Raw genomic sequence first — 18,404 nt, 5'->3', positions numbered from 1 at the left:
CCAGTATTCTTAGAGTAGCCTCTAGTCCAACTTTGGCTCGTTGTCTTATGTCTACCTCCACTATGTATATTCTTCGGGGTCGCGGTATGCCGTCTGGGCCCTTCTGATCCCCTTTTTTCTCTCCTTGTTTCCTTCTCTATTAATTGTTTTTCAAGCCCTTTATCTTGGTATCAAAGGTGCATGTCACATGTTTGCTGAAATGTCTGAGTGAAGTGTTGTGCCTTCGATTTCATCTCCTAGCCTCTATTATCCTCCCATGGTTTTTTTTCAACCGAAATCCAAAATTTCATACCGAAATTTTGGATTTCGGTCAACCCCCAAACCGAAATCGGGGATATCCGAAATGTTACTTTTTTCGGCCAAAATTTCAAAATTTCAGTGGAAATTTTGAAATTTCCGAAATTTAAGGATTTGTACCCAAAAATCTCGATTTTTTAAATGTTTAATTTTATCCCAAAAATTCGACCGAAATTTGGTATGAAATAAAATAATACTTTTAATTGTTTCGTTGGATTTCGGCCGAAATATTGAAATTTCAGCTGAAATTTCAGTTCCGGTGAGGAAAGAAATGCATTCCGAAACTGAAATTTGAAAGCATGTTTCCTCCTTGCTAGTGATCATATGTTTCGTTCTGCTATGTCTCTTCATCGGAGCTGCAGTATCATGGCCGGGCTTATCGTGTAATTCTTCACCTTTCTATTGTTTATTCTCTTCTGTCGTTGTGTTTGAGTGTGTCTCTCTATTTCTGTCATCATTGATCCTCTTATTAGTTCGACTTAGTGGGCATACTGAGATTTAAGGCTTTCTTGTAGAAAGAGTTTTCCACCAAAGATCTGGGTCGCCTGACGTCCTTTCTTGGGATTGAGGTAGCCTATTCCAGCAAAGGCCTTTCCCTCTCACAAATAAAGTATGTATTGGACTTACTAGATGAGATAGGTTCACTTGGGGTGAAACTTGCCACTGTGCCCATGGACTAGGGGTGCAGCTCGGGCGGGTTCATCCCGAACCCGGCGGGCTCAACCCGGAAAAAACTCGGGTTGGGTTGAGTTCAAGTCGGGTTCGGGTTCCGGTTGGGTTGGGTTTTCTCAACCTGGGTTGAGTTCGGGTTTAGGGCTTGGGCAACCCGACCCGAGTTCAACCTGAAATTTTTAATAATATTTTTAGTTTATGGAAGAACCCTAAGTAAGACCAATTAGAGAGATAGGATAAGGGAGAAAAGTGCCCAAAAAACTATCTTATGGTTTTACAAATCCACCTAAAAAAAGCACGTTTAGAGTCCACTTGACTATTTGGGCAAGTTCTCAAAGTAGAGATAAATTAGAAAGATAAAAGGGAGAAAAGTACCCAAAAAAAATCCATCTTAGTGTTTAGGAATCCACCTAAAAGAAGCATGTTAAGATTCCACTTGACTACCATTCAAGAAAAAGAAAATTTACTTCACTATTTGGGCAAGATCTCAAAATATTCATTCATAACTTTTTTTCTCCTTCAAATGTGTACAATCCTCCCCATTCATAAACTGACTCCTAAAATATATATTTTAATCTTATTGAGACTAAATAACTCTTTCATCTGTAAACTAAACTAATCCTATTGCGTCCATTTACCAGAATAAAAGACTCGGTGCTACGTAATCCCTTTAAAGCAATTAAAGACATGAACTATATGACATAAATGTCCTAACTAAATTACCTTAAATGACATGATTGGGCCCCACTTATTGGAGTATGGCTAAGTGGGCATAATAGGCTTTAAGGCCCTAATGCGTGTGGGTCCCTTCCTTTGTGCTTGCTCTTTGGTGGATGGACCCCATAGGCCCTAATGGGTGTGGGTCCCTTCCTTTGTGCTTTCTCTTTGGCGGATGGGCCCCTTCACAACCTGAGGTTGTATTTGGGTACGAAATGATTCTGTTCTAATTGCATTCCTTGTATTTGAGCTAATTGTGCATATATTTTTTTTGCTGTTTCTTTAAATACTTACTACCATGGTCTGTTCCTTCTTGGTTGACACTGCATGCAGGGGCGGAGCTACATGTAGCGTAAGGGGGGCAGCTGCCCTCCTTGAGTTGGGTAAAGGTCTTTTAAGAAGGGCATTTTTGGAACTAAGGTCCCTGTAACTTTTCAATTACTTTAGAAGGGGGCAAAGGTCTTTTAAGAAGGGCATTTTTGGTACCAAACATATGCATGACTACTGTATGTAATCTTTTTAGAAATCTTGTCCAAGAAGAAACCCTTGTTATTCGGTCAAAATTGAAACTATGCTACTCAATGGTTTTAAAAAGGTGGGTTTTTAAGGTCTTTAAAAACAGCTATGCTTTTTTTATAGCAACACCAATGTAAAAAGGTTTATTATTGGTGTGCTGATTTTGATAGCAACACTCCACTTTTGCTAAATTCAACACACCTAGTTTTTTTTATAGTGACACCTTCTTATTCTATCCAATTTTGCAGAACTAATGTTTTTATGGTCAGTCAAGCTTGGTTCATTCTGATTGTAAGTCTTGTAGAATTTTAAGTCCTTTAGCAGTTTTGCAAGTTGTGATTGTGTGGTGGAACATTCTTACGGCTCTGTTTCTTTTAACGTAAAATGGACGTAAAACAAATTTATGCTCATTTTTAGTGTAAAAATGGGTGTAAAATTTGTTTTTGCACCAATTTTATGTCAAGAGAAACGGAGCATTAGTAAAAAATGAGCTTGAAACATGAGATATTTGACATCTTCTACATGGAAACTGTAATTGAGCTGCACAAATTTGATGAGTTGTTTGTGCCCCCCTTGGGGCAAATTCCTGGCTCCGCCCCTGACTGCATGTTACATTAACTATATGATGATTCGTGTGTAATTTGGTTTCAGGATGGAAAAATTGAAGCCGAAGTCAAACTTACAGGAATTCTCAGCTTAGGAGCATTGCAGCCCGGGGAATCCCGAAAATATGGCACAACTATAGCTCCAGGTCTATATGCACCAGTTCATCAACATTTCTTTGTTGCTCGTATGGATATGGCTGTTGATTGTAGGCCTGGTGAAGCATTCAATCAGGTATGTTACTACAAATTTGTAGGATATTTTCTTACCTTACTAGAATAATTTGTGTTTCATTAATAGATTTTGACATTTTTATGTATAAAATGCTCTGATATATCTTTTCATGTCATATTTTTGCATTGGTTTCACTTTTAATTTATTGTCCAATCCTGCATGAGATCTTGGATCATAGAAGTTCTAGTTTTTGCCTTCCACAACACATAGATTGCTTTTTAAGAAGCTCATTTTTTATCATCTTGAAATTTGAACTGAAACAGCCTCTCTGCAAAGTAGGGGTGAGGCTGCATACATCTAGCTCTCCCCAGACGCCGCAGTGGCGGGAGCCTCGTGCACTGCGATCCCTTTTTTTTCTTTTTTTTTGAAATTTGAACTCAAAAAATTATATAAAAAGTGAAACAAGAATATAAGATTACAAAGCCCGCATCAAGACACAAACAAAAATCAAGAAGAAAATGGTTTCTATGGTCCATTCGACGGCCTGCTTCTGTGTTGTTTGTTGGAGGCCAAATTGGATTCTTTCCCACATGTAAGGTAGGGGGTTCGTATCGCTCCCTTCTTTTTTACTCTTGTCAGGAAGCAATTGGCTAATACTTTCTGTTCTGTGACTAATGTAGGTCTTCAAGCCTGTCTGATGGCTTTTTACTTCCCATTTACAATATTTAGATGATACACTCATTCTATATAAACCCATAACCATTGAGGCAATGTAGCATAATATTCTTACATCTTACATAGAGGAAGTCAAAAGCATCATTGGGCATGAGTGACATTCGATATAAATGGCTTGGTCTGCTCGCATGGTCTGTTAGTGTGAAAGATTTGAGGCCCAATGCCTTGTTATGGAGAGGCAGGCATCTTTCTTTTCTAGGTCATATTTCACTTATTATATGTGGCTTGCTAACCTTTGGTCTAATATGGTTATACCTACTTAGTAGTGTGCATGGTGCCTGAAAGATGAAATTCCCTTGTTCAGTTGAACTGGAGTGATGAGTGGAAGCCTGCAGGTCGAAGGTGGTGGGTGTCGTGAAAGCGAAGGGTTGTGGTGGAGAGGGCGTGGCTGTTGAAACAAGGTTGGTTTAGGAATTGAAGGGGGGTTGAATTTAGTGAAGGCAATGATGGTCTGACGGGTCTAAGTGGCTGGTGACTAAGCAGTCGGTTTGTGTGGTTCAGTTATGATAGATAGGAGGGAATGGGTTGGGTCTCGGGTGATTGCAATGTAGCAGTTAATCGAGAGCTGCGAGGTTTGTGGGGGGGTTCAATAGAGATAACCAAGATGTGAAGGTTGAGAACGATGGTGAAAACAGTGAGCTGAAGGTGAGGAATGAGAGCGGGACCAAAATGTCAAGGTGATGAACGATGGTGAATGTCGAGAGGTGAAGGTGATGAAGCCAAGGTGATTAGCGGTGGATGGTAACCCGAGAGGTGGAACCAATTTAGTTGAAACTCCTTGCTGCTGTAACATCGAGCAGCATAAGCGAGGTTTATTACTGTTTTGGAGGGCAGCTGATCATGATCTGCTGCTTGATATTCTTGCACACGACAAGATCCAGAAAAATGAAGGATTATGGCAAGACTACAAAACACGTTTGGTTCTGCTATATTCCATGATAAACAGAACTTGCAATCTCAAGTCATATAATCATGAAAATAGCTGAAGGTTGCTTCCTTCATTCAATCTTACCTCGTTTTATGGGAGAGGTTTCCTATTACATTCAAAACAACGAAACAAAAAAAATGCAAAGATTCTTGATGCAGACTGACTTGAATCAGTAAATTCTAATAGGATTAGTATCCTATTGCATCGAATTAACAATAGATTCCTGGTCTAACACCGTTAAGAAAAGATAAAAAATCGGCAGCTAATAGTCTCTTTCAGAACTGAACTGTAGACTTTTAACAGTCCCCTTTGGAAATGAATTGTGGATGCAAAAAAAAAAAAAAAAAAATGAAACATGAAACACTTGACCTTAGCAAGCCCCTTGGAATTGGGTTATTGACGCAAACAGTCGGTTGACTCTTAACAGTCCCCTTGGAACTAGGTTGTTGATTCAACAGTCCTTTACGTGGACGTATCCTACATGCGATGTTGGCAAGGTTTTAAATTTCAGCAAAACGATTCATTTCGGTCGAGATATTGGCGGAAACAAAATTTCCATGAGATCATTTTTTGCAAGCTCTGGGTGAAATTTCGGCAGTTATTGTCGCAAACAGTCAGTTGACTCTTAACAGTCCCCTTGGAACTAGGTTGTTGATTCAACAGTCCTTCACGTGCACGTATCCTACATGCGATGTTGACAAGGTTTTAAATTTCGGCAAAAACGATATGTTTCGGTCGATATATTGGCCTAAACAAAATTTCTATGAGAACATTTTTTACAAGATCTCGGCGAAATTTCAGCAGTTATTGACGCAAACAGTCAGTTGACTCTTAATGGTCCCCTTGGAACGAGGTTGTTGATTCAACAGTCCTTCACGTGCACGTATCCTACATGCGATATTGGCAAGGTTTTAAATTTCGGCAAAAACAATATGTTCGGGTCGAGATTTTGGCCGAAACAAAATTTCCATGAGATCATTTTTTACAAGATCTCTGCAAAATTTCGGTGAATTTTTAATTTTCACCTAAACGTCGTCGAAATTTCGATTGGAATTTAGTTTTTACCCTTTTTACAAAATTTCCGAAATTTTAAAAATGTCCACCGAAATTTTCGAAATTTCCACCAAAATTTTAGATATTTTCGTGAAAATTTTACAAAACCTGAAATTTTTATCATATTTTTACATGATTTCGGCTGAAATTTTCACCAAAACTGAAATATTTCGGTTTTGGTGATGGTCAAAACCGACATCGATAGAGAAATTTAAAACCTTGGATGTACTCTAAAGTAGAAGAAGAAGAGAAGTAGAAGTGAAGTGAAGAAATTTGGATAAGGAGAACTCAAAATATATAATCAATTCAATTAATCATTAAAACTAAACAGAAAGTCACAAATTAGCATATATATATATATATATATATATATATATATATAATATATGGGGAAATAGTTTGTGAGCAACTACTCAGATAAGCTTATCTGAGCAGAGCTCACAAACATAGGAGGGCCACATTATTTGGATGATCCAAAGCATTCATTTGATAGGCCCTCATATAGATAGGGTGTGCCCAAAAAATCAGCTCCATCGGATCATCCCAACCCTTCAAACTGTGGAGGCAAAATATGGACAAATTTGTGAGGGTTTATACATGTCCATTTTTATAGCGTTGTGATGATCTCATGGAGCTGATTTTTTGGGGACACCCTATCTATATGAGGGCCTATCAAATGAATGCTTTGGATCATCCAAATAATATGCGCCCCCGCCCCCCGCCCCCCAACACACAGACACACGCATGTTTGTGAGCTCTGCTCAGATAAGCTTATTTGAGTAGCTCCTCACAAACCATTTCCTCTCTCTCTCTCCCTCTCTGTATATATATATATATATATATATATATATATATATATATATATATATATATATATATATAGGGAAAACTGTTTGTCAGCTTGAGCTCAAATAGCTTATATGAGCTACAGTGCCACAAAAACATGGGTCCCACATATTTTTTTGGGTGATCCAAAGCATTCATTTGGAGGACTTTACATAGCTAGGGTGTGTACCCAAAATCAGATCCATAGGATCATCCTATCCCATCCAAAAGTGGAGGGGAAAATGGACAGACACTATTTGTTGACAAATCTGCCCATTTTTGCTCTCCACTTTTGGAGGGGTTAGGGTGATCCAATGGACTTGATTTTTGGTACACACCCTATCTATGATGGGGCCTTGCAAATGAATGGTTTGGATCACCACGAAAAATGTGGGACCCATGTGTTTGGGCACTCAAGCTCATATAATCTTATCTATAGGCAACTAACAATCATAAAGACTAAAATCTCACTAAAATCCATAAAAGACCAAAATAACCCAAATAATCCCAAAAGAATTCCCAAAATATCACTACCAACAATAAAAGTACCCAAAAATATCCCTATGAGGCCCCTTGAGTGCAGCCCCGATTGGAATAAGTCTGCAACGGACATCTATGATCCCTATCAACTCCCCTTGCTGAAAAGAACTCCTCTTGAGAGTGAATAGTGTGGTACTGTTTTAAGATGTCGGGATCTAAACGGCGAAGCTCCTCCTTTGTAACCAAGTAGCATCTAAATCTGATCGGCGTTGCCACTTGACAAGATAGCGTTGGATATCTATGGGATAAGATCTTCTACAATGAAGACATGACTAATATTCATATTAGTAGGTTAGTCTATTAAATATGCATTAGGGTCGTACTTACGAAGGATACGAAAAGGTCCAATGGCTCGAGCATGTAACTTTATGAAAGAGTGATGTGGATAATGCCCAGGACGTATACAAAGCATAACCAAGGTTTTAAATTTCAGTTTCGGAATGCGTTTTGGTCCTCACCGAAACCGAAATTTCGGCGAAATCTGACGAAATCTTCTTAATGCCTATTTTATAGGGTATATAATTTCGAAGAAATTTCCAAAATTTCGGCTGAAATTTCGGGATAATATTAAATAATCATTTAAAATCAGATTTTTGGAGATATTCGTTAAATTTCGGCCCAAAATTTCAGGGGAAACAAAATTTTGATCGAAATTTTGTAACGTTTCGATTTCGCGCAATTTCAGTTTCAGTCTCAACCGAAACCCGAAATTTCACATTTCGGTCGAAATCTAAAACCTTGACCATAACATAGTCCCCTTCATTAAATTCAAGGTTCCTACAATGTACATCATCCGCTACTTTATAGTGTACATTATTACTCATATCAATCATACGACATGTATCAGCATGTAGGTCACGAATGTTCCGGGCGAAGGAATCGGCTGACTCAGATGGACGAACATCATGGGCAATGATACAAGGTCAATGGGCTGGCCAGGGGTGTCTCCACGAATCTTCTACGGCTCAATGTTGCAGGAAACTTGTATGCCCTTCGCTCTGAAACCAATCTGGTGTAGGCTAAAGGTATACAAGAAGAAGATGAAGAGAAGTAGAAATAGAAGAAGAGATGAAATTGGTAGAAGGAAACTCAAAATCTATAATCAATTCAATTAATCATCAAAACTAAACCAAAAATCACAAATTAGCCTATATATAGGAAACTAACAATCATAAAAGACTAAAATGCCCCTAAAATACCTAAACGCCCAAAATAACCCTAATAATCCCAAAATATCCCTACCAACAATAAAAATACCCGAAATATCCCTGTGGGGCCCCTGAGTGCTGCCCCACCTTCAATAAGTCCGCAACGGACGTCTACAATCCCCATCAACATATCATGACGTAGGAATCAACATAAGATGTTGATTATGGAGGTGCTTGGAACGCCTAGGAACTTTGGGATGATCGTCTTTTCGATGCAACTCTTGGGCAATGCTTTCGGTCTGATCTTTGATCCGAGGTGTCAGGTCGTCTATCCGAGTGTCTTGAGCAGTCCGATCATCAATTGGAAACTTTGTTTTGTTTGTGGGGGGGGGGGGGGGGGGGTGTGTTCCCACCAAACGTGTGTTGCTTATGCAACCCTATGCACATAAGGGCGGGGAAAAATGTCGGGCCATGCAAGGTGTGTTCGCCCTACGAGCTCTGCGACCATATGGCCGGGGCAACCAACGGTCCGGGCCTTGCAAAAGTGTTTTGGCGACATACTTTTTAAGACACAGCAAGTGTTTGTTTCTGATGGGCGTGGGTGGGCATGTATGAGACAAGCCCGGCCATAACCTTGCAGCCATGGTCTTTGCAAGCCGGCATCTGTACCTCCCAATAGGCCGGGGCACCAACCCAGCCACGCCCCACCATGGCAGGTAAGAAAACAACAAAGGAGCCTGGAAAAAAGGGTTGAGCCTCTAGTCCAATTGGTTAAGGCTTTGGTTTTCAACATTGAGGTTGGAGGTTCATTCCCAGCTTAACCATAAAAAAAGGAGCCACGGGCATGGCTGCTCACTGGCACAACACAACAATGGTCACTATTAGCATGTGTCGTTTGAATCATCCTAAATTCTATATTTTTAAATAATTTTTATTATTTTTTCCTGAAAACCTGAAAAAAAAGTAATAATATAATCTGCGATTTTCCCTTGTAGAGGAATTCCCGAGAACGATATTTGTGACTTAGAAAAGAACATAAGTGGCGTTTTCTTGCACACACATTAACATCTTTGTTCCTCTTCCAAAATTATCAAATAATAATCTTTTTAATTATATCGAGGGAACATTTCGCTAAGATTGTAATAACATTCGATAATAAAAAAATTAACCACTATTTATATTTCTCAAACCACAGCACAAAGAGATCAAGAAATGAGTATCTAATTAATTCAAAGCACTTATAAATAACATTAACTTTTTCATGCAATAACAGTCACAGCGCGAAAATAATGACAGAAACACCGCAAACGATACTCAAATCGACAAAACTGTGTCAAATTAGTGATTCAACGTGACAATGATTGTGTCGACTTAGCCGACCTGTAACAGCGAGTTGGGCTGAGTCAAACTGAGTCAAAATCTTTCTCCTTTGTCTTCTTACATGCTTCATCCTATGCCTAGTGAAGACACACAATAAAAAGCAAGAAAGCATGTCACACAAAGGTGACTCCATCTCCTCCCTTCTCCTACGGCTCCACCAAGGGCTGCTGCCTACCTTCTTAGGCGATCGACTACTGGTGTTTTTTGTCGTTTTACAGTCTTGCTTCTTTAAAACAAAAATATTTTACACAAAAGAAAAGATTTTTACTGAAAGAAAAAAATACAAATATGATGATATGATGAATTGAAACATACACTAAGTGAAAGTGTACCTTTCACTGTTTATGACGAATGCAGCGGAAAGTGTTTACAGAGCTTTGATCCTTGATTGTCAACCGTCTTCTTCTCCCATTGGCAGGATTATGTCACAATAGGGGCAAAAACCACTAAATACACACTCTAGTATCACAGTGTGCATGAATCTATCACAGGAGACACAGGGAGAACGAAAACGAGAGAGAAAGGTGTCTTTCCGGGTTTTCTCCTTGTGTTCTCGTATTAGAGAGACACGAGTCGATTTTTTTATGAAACGCTAGAGGGAGAGAAGTCCACATAGTACCTATGTTGCATTAGTATGAGTCTGATTGTTGGGTTCAACAATCCTCGAAAAGATTAAGTGGATTTGTCTAAATATTTAAATCAATTCTCAAATTTTAGTTTGCTTACATAATAATATGGTTATAACAAGTAATATATTGAAAATTTTAATAGATTATGTAAATATATTGTTTTCTTTTCATATAACAAACTTACTATTAGGATGGATAAAACTCAAAACATGTGCTAATTGTAAAGCTTTGGCAGTAGTATTTAGAAAAAACAGATAAAAGAGTTCAAGAAGTATCACAGCGAATTCTGAAGTATTGGAATCTGACACGTGTCCAACATGGGTACTTTGCCCGTTAAGAAGAATCCATGTAACACGGTCTATAGTGCACTATCATAGTACCATTCATAGTTTAAAAACTCCCCGACGTCCGCATCAACACCCTTTTACCTTGGCCTCATTCCGCATTGCGCCGCATCCTCGTTCCTCATTTTGTCCTACAGAGTCAGTAAAAACTTCTTTGACTCTCCCGAATTATCACCACGTCAATCGAGTACTCAGCCACGCTAAACAAGTACTCTACCGTGTCGTGCCGAGTTGACTAGGATTTTCTTCGGCCTTGTTTCACACCGCATCCGCATTTTTAAACACTGGTACCAGTTGTCTTCTGGCCAGCGCCAAATGTCTAATGTTAGACATAAACCATCCTGTAGTGAGGCTCACGAATCACAATACACTATGGGCTGCAAGCTTCATTTCTTTGTCACCTCAACCTTACATAAGGCCTTCTCCCCTTTATGTTCTCTCGGCGTGTGCCTTGCATATGCCTTTTCAGTACTTAATGTATCTTCTTGAAGCAAGTTAAATTTAAATATACGATATATGTTTTGTTCTTAAATTTAAATATAAGATATATGTTTTGTTCATAATATCTATTGATTTACCATGGACACAGACTATCATATCCTTATATGCATCATGTCTAGATTGCTTTACTGATTTTTTTATTATGGTCGATTGATAGTTCCATGTGCAATTAGTAGCAAGTACACATGCTGTCTCTCAACTCATATTTTACCTCAGAGGTTGGTCATGGGTATTTGTTTTATCACTGTTGTCAATATTATAATCATAGATATGCCTGTGGTCCTCTTTTGTGTAGGTGGTTGAGGTGAATGTTAAAGTTGAAGAACCAGGAGCTAATAATATTCATAACAATGCATTCTATGCTGAAGAGAAACTACTCAGGTCCGAATTGCAAGCAATGCGCGACTGTAATCCTTCATCCGCTCGACACTGGATTGTGAGCATACTTACCTGGTCAATGAAGTTATTCTTACTCAGAGAGGGCATTATGTTTACCTTGGATACTTATATCTTGTTCTTGTTTTAACAATTGTAGATCATATATCCAATAACTGCGTAAATTCTGAGATCTCTTCTTAACCCTTTGAAGACAAATGTTCCATATTAGAGATTGTCCATGTTTTTGCATCTTTTGGAAGCAATTGTTACATTTTACATTATCTTTTCACTTTCTTCTAGCTTAATTATACATTATTCATACATTTTTATCTATGTGATCTTAATAGGAGTCAAAACCTATGCGATAATGATCAGTTTTGAGTACCTTTTTGGTCTAAAAAGGCTCAAAATATTGTGACTTCAACATTTTCTGGTTTCTGGTCAAGTAGTTTACCTATCTGAAACCTATGGTGCTCAATCTAGATATAAATACTGACACGGATACTGGGAGTGGCATTACGACTTGGCATTTCCAAAACATAATATGGTACAAAGCATAAAAGTTAAAATATTATTAAACTTCATTAGATTAGGCGACTAATATTCGCAGAACCATGTTTTGATAATGACGTAAACTCAACATGTCTTTTCCTTTTTAATTGGATGCTGAGAGCTTTTTGGGAATTGTAATAGCTCTTTACAGCTGGTTAAATAATAATAGAAAAGGTGAGTTTGTGTAAAAAATAATAGACACGCTGAGTTTGTGTCATTATCAAAACATGGTAATGTCACTTAGAAAATGAAAATTTTGCAAACGTACTTATAAGATTTCATTGATATGTGTATGTGCCTGTGTATCAATGAGGATTCCTTCGTTTACATTAATGTGTAGCTTCCTTCGTCATTTCATTTGTTGAATTTACTTTTATCCCGTTAAATTAAAATCCAGCATAACTTGATGCAAGTAATTTATCTTTTTTTTGGGTACTTTATTCATTATATGTAAATAAAAGCACAAATGAATCTCAAACATTTTGCGTCCATGCATGACCATGCCATATACATACCTGTTTCTGTGACATGTCATTGATGTTAGCCATGTATGAGTCATTTCCATAGCACTACAATCACAGATTCGTTCCTGTTAAAAGACTAGCATTGTCAAAGTCAGAAACATGTCATAAATATGCGGGAGACGGCATCACATGACCACTAACAGCTACCCTGCTTTGTCTGTTTTGTCTTGCATGTTGGTCTACAACACTGTCCAACTCCATGATTGATGAATAGCATGTCGTATACCCATACTAGCTTATAGATACTAGGAAACAAAATCCTGCCACCGGAATCTAGGTACAGTTTTTTAATCCTTCCTATATATGGTGATATTTGCATATTATATACTTATATATTAATATATGAGAATTTATATGGTGGACGGCTGTTGATGCACGCGCAGCCCAAAAATACACTCGGGCACTCATTGATTTGGTGATCTAAACCATTCCTTTCTCAGACCCTGACATAGATAGGGCGTGCCTAGAAAATCTTCTACGTAAGATGATCCTAACCCTCTGATCCGTGGAGGCTTATATATTGTGCGAGTGCATGCAAAGCTGTCCACTGTATAAAGTCTAATATATATATATATATATTGGGATTGCTAGCATCCATCACAAAAGGCATTTCGTGGCTGGTTTGTCGCATGTTTGTTGTCTCCATTCACGAGGTGGCTGGTCTGACATGCGACAGACCAGTTGGGAAATGCCTTTTGCGATGGACCCTAGCAAATCCATATATATATATATATATATATATATCATATAATATATATGTAAAACAGAATCCTGGACGACGTGGGTGCGCCACATGGCACTTCTCCTCAAAAAACGTAAAACTTTCTCTATAAGGTGATATATTTGGATTGTAGAAAAAATCCCACCATATCCCACCGTTTTAGCAACATTGTTTCTATTACTCAATATCCCACTTATATTAGCAAAATTGTTTCTATTTATTGGAGAGAAAATCTCCATTATATCCCATGATTTTAGCAAAATTGTTTCTATTTCTCAATATCCTACCTATATTGGCAAAATTGTAGTGAATTATTTATTTTTTACGCTGTGCATTGCACGGGTTGTCCACTAGTGTATATATATAGACACACACACACACACACTCACAGTAAAGTGTTCCTGCGCTCGAGTGCAAAAATATCATGTGGCCCACATCTTTGGGCTGATCTAAAGCATTCATTTGGAAGGCCCTTCCTTAGATAGGTTTTGTACCAAAAATCAGATCCATAGGATTAGGGCTGCAATAGGGTCGGGTTTTGCAAAGCTGCCATTATCTTAGCCCTGACCCTGAGCCAGGGCCGAAAATCCTCAACCCAATGCCCGCCCTACAGGGTTCAGCCCAACCCTTGCCCGCCCTGATTGGCCCTGATTGGGCCGGGCCGGGGTAAAGTGTAAAGGGGGTCGGGTCGCACCGAGCCGGGCAATTTTACATGTTTTCAGTTTGTTTTATTGTCAAAAATCAAAATACTTCCACACAATCTATTATTCTAATGGATATATGATTTTTGGTGATAAATACATAACCAAAACCCAATAGATGGAGAAATGAAAAACAGAAAGGCTCATGGGTGAGCCGCGGGTAAAGTGTAAACAGGGTCGGGTCTGTCAGGGCGGGCCGGGGTAAAGTGTAAAGGGGGTCTGGTCGGGTCTGCCCGGAGTATCAACCCTGAACCCCACCCGACCTGACCCTGAGTCAGGGCCAAAAAAATGCACCCAAACCCGCCCTCAGGGTCAGATTTTCCAACCCTGACCCTGTTCGGGCTCAGGGCGGGTCAAGGCTCACAGGGCCAAACTTGCACCCCTCAATAGGATCATCCTAACTCATCCAAAGGTGGAGGGAAAAATGGACAGACACTGTCTGTCCACAAACCTGCCTATTTTTCCATCCAAAACCATAGGATCATCCTAACCCATCCAAAAGTGGAGGGGAAAATTGACAGACACTGTTTGTCCACAAACCTGCCCATTTGGGTTAGGATGATCCTATGGATCTGATTTTTTGTGGACACCTGTTATAGGTAAGGGCCTTCCAAATGAATGCTTTGGATCACCCCAAAAATGTGGGCCCACCTTCTTTTTGTAGTCGAGCGTAGATAAGCTTATCTGTGCTCTAATGCAGGAATAGTAAGCCCACACACACACACACACATATAGAGGAAAAACTGTTTCTGAGCTAGAGCCTAGATATCTTATCTGAGCTCGAGCGTCAAAAACTCATGTGGGCCCACAGTTTTTGACTGATCCGAAGCATTCATTTGAAATGCCCTTACATAGATAGGGTGTGTACCAAAAATCAGGTCCATAGGATCATCCTAACCCATCCAAATGGGCAGGTTTGTTGACAAACAGTGTTTCTAGTCAGTCAACTAGAGACTAGAGACACTTGTGTATATATATATATATATATATGTGTGTGTGTGTGTGTGTGTGTGTGTGTGTGTGCGAGAAAATTGTTCCTGCAGCGTGGGGCCCCTCATTTTTGGGGGGATCAAAACCATTCATTTGGAAGAGCCTTCCATGGATAGGGTGTGGCCCAAAAATCAGCCCCATTGGATCGTCTTAACCCAATCAAAGGTGGGGAAAAAATGGGCAGACACTGTGTGTCCATGTTTCTGCCCATTTTCCCCACCACAAATGGCAGTGTTAGGATGATCCAATGGGGCTGAGTTTTGGGCCACACCCTATCCATGGAAGGGCCATCCATGTTAATGCTTTGGCCCCCCAAAAATGTGGGCCCCCACCCTGTTTCTGCACTCGTGTGCAGGTAAGCTTACCTACACACTTGTACAGGAACAACAACCTCTCTCTCTCTCTATATATATATATATAGAGAGAGAGAGAAAATTGTTCCTGCAGTGTGGGGCCCCTCATTTTTGGGGGGATCAAAACCATTCATTTGGAAGTGCCTTCCATGGATAGGGTGTGGCCCAAAAATCAGCCCCATTGGATTGTCTTAACCCAATCAAAGGTGGGGAAAAAATGGGCAGACACTGTGTGTCCATGTTTGTGCACATTTTCCCCACCACAAATGACAGCCTTAGGATGATCCAATGGGCCTGAGTTTTGGGCCACACCCTATCCATGGAAGGGCCATCCATGTTAATGCTTTGGACCCCCAAAAATGTGGGCCCCCACCCTGTTTCTGCACTCGTGTGTAGGTAAGCTTACCTACACACTTGTACAGGAACAACAACCTCTCTCTCTCTCTATATATATATATATATATAGAGGTTTATACACGTCATAGGGTTTATACACGTCCAGTTTTGCCTCCACAAGTCATAGGGTTAGGATGATCCTATCGAGCTCGTGTGCAGGTTTATATAGGTCCATTTTTGCCTCCACAAGTCATAGGGTTAGGATGATCCTATCGAGCTAATTTTTTGGGCACACCCTATCTATGTGGGGGGCCATCAAATGAATGCTTTGGATCACCCAAACAATGTGGCCCCAACTGTTATTTTAAGCTAGGGAGTAGATAAGTTATCTACTCTAGGGAGTACCTACTCTTCTCTCTCTCTCTCTATATATATATATATATATATTTATATATATATATATATATATATATATATATATATATATATATATATATATATATACGGAAAAGTGATTATTGTACTCGGATGAGTAGATAAGCTTATCTACTTGACCAATCAAAAAACGGTCTGGGACCACATTATTTGGGGGATCCAAACCATTCATTTGAAAGGCCCTTACCTAGATAGGGTGCCCACAAAAAATCAGATTCATCCTAACCCATCCAAATGTGGAAGGAAAGTGGGGAAAAAATGAACAGACACTGTCTAGAAATATGCCCATTTTTTCCTCCACTTTTGGAGGGGTTAGGATGATTCATAGTTACCAGTTTCGTCATCCACCCTCTGACCTGCGATTCAGGGTTGCACGATCCCATACGTGGTTCGCTGGCGATCCGGATCGCCAAAAATAACCACCCGCAGCGACCCGCAGGAGAGAAAGAGAGAAATGCATATAGACTAAGGGAGAAATGGAGATAGAACTACAAATTTTATATATTTTGGGTTGGATTAGAACTAGAGCTTTCTTTTTGAAAAAAAAATATGTAGGGCATAAATGAGTTTTTTTTTTTTTTTTTTTTTGGTTTATTAGATGGATGTAGTATGGAATATGGAAGGATTTTTATATATTCCAACGGGAACTTTCTTTACAAAAAAATATCTATGGCATACATGAGGTTTCTATATTTTGTGTATTAAATGTATGCAGTGTGTACTATGGAATAATATTTTTGTAAAAATATATGAAATTATATATATATGTGTGTGTGTGAGTCCGAATTAGCGCTCCAAACTGGCCCGCCACCCCGAATTGCGAACGAACATAGCATACCCTCATCGTATCACGTACCGGGCTACCATCGTATCCCGTACCCGTTCCCGTACCATGCACAGGAATGAACCGCGTTCCAGGTAACATTGGGATGATCCTATGGATCTGAATTTTTGTGGGCACCCTATCTAGGTAAGGGCCTTTCAAATGAATGGTTTGGATCACCAAAACGATGTGAGCCCCCCTGTTTTTTGCCCGGTGTAGTAGATAAGCTTATCTACTCAACCGAGTTCAATCACTTATATATATATATATAATATATATAAGACACTTGCGAGTTGCAAATTTCTGCATGACTCATTATTATTCCCATAGTTTTAAAACTCCTCTGTGTCATCGTCGACTCCCCTTTCCCTTGGCCCCATTTCGCATTTTGCCACCGTGTTTCGTGTTTTGCCGTACAGAGTCAATAAAAAATCCTTTTACTCTCCCAAGTTTGTTTAAGTCGATACGGATCTTTCTAGGCCGCATTTTGGCCCTCATCCACATTTTTAAACACCGGTTATCCCTTTAAAATATGGAACTTTTTTTGTTTCTGAAATTCATCCTATTACAATAATATATATTTATTTTTATAACAATTTGTAGTCAAATTATGACGCATTCTTGAGTTGATTCTGATGTTCCAATTGTGAAATATCAATGAATGCGTAGAGAATAACTTGAGAACTGCTCTATATGAACCCCGTCTGTACAATAGATATAACCGAGGTTGCCAATACACACAGTTTATATATATATATATGAGGAAAAGGATTGTGTGCTTGAGCGCACCAGGCTTAGGTGCGCTCAAGGGCCCCAAACTCATGTGGGCCCACTTTGTTAGGTTGATCCAAAGCATTCATTTGAAAGGCCCTTACATAGATTTGGTATGTAAAAAAAATCAGCTCCATTGGATCATCCTAACCCATCCATTTGTGGAGGTCAAAATGGACAGACACCGTTTGCCATAAATCTGCGCATTTTTGCCCTCCACTTTTGGAGGGGTTAGGATGATCCAATGGACCTGATTTTTTGTACACATCCTATCTATGATGGGGCCTAGCAAATGAATGGTTTTGATGAGCACAAAAAATGTGGGACCCATGTGTTTGGGTCCTCGAGCGCACAATCCTTTTCCTCTCTCTCTCTCTATATATATATATATATAGGTAGGTAGGTATGTATGTATGTGTGTATATGTATACACACGCGCACACCCATATATATACATATAAATAATTATATATGTATTATATATATGTGTATATATATACACATATACATATGTATGAAACATATATCCTCACACACACACATACATACATGTGTGTATTTCCAACTTCAAAACTAGTTTTCTACCCTTTACATTTTCTTAAGACCAGGTAAGGTGTTACCATAGTTGTAAATTCCGTTTCGGTCGCCATTTCGTTTTGGCCACCGAAACGAAATTTCGGTGGGATTTCAGTCGAAACTTTTCGTTCACACAAAAAATATATTAAAAAATATGAGAAAAATCCAAAAAAATAAAAAAT

General features: G+C 39.1%; 1 protein-coding gene across 1 annotated transcript in view; it reads left to right on the top strand.

Annotated features, from left to right (window-relative positions):
* LOC143889964 (diamine oxidase [copper-containing] 1, peroxisomal-like) overlaps positions 1–18,404 on the top strand; it is an 89,386-nt gene that overhangs the window by 42,857 nt on the left and 28,125 nt on the right. The window contains exons 8-9 of the mRNA XM_077394400.1: positions 2,854–3,039; positions 11,358–11,498. Of these exons, the coding sequence (XP_077250515.1) occupies positions 2,854–3,039; positions 11,358–11,498 (327 nt within the window). The remainder of the gene's footprint in view (positions 1–2,853; positions 3,040–11,357; positions 11,499–18,404) is intronic.

Source organism: Tasmannia lanceolata, unplaced genomic scaffold (assembly GCF_043159265.1).
Source record: "Tasmannia lanceolata isolate RefF3 unplaced genomic scaffold, GAP_Taslan_0.1 ptg000013l, whole genome shotgun sequence".
Classification (NCBI taxonomy): Eukaryota; Viridiplantae; Streptophyta; class Magnoliopsida; order Canellales; family Winteraceae; genus Tasmannia; species Tasmannia lanceolata.
The sequence above is the reverse complement of the archived record's forward strand: the minus strand, read 5'-3'. Positions and strand labels throughout refer to the sequence as shown.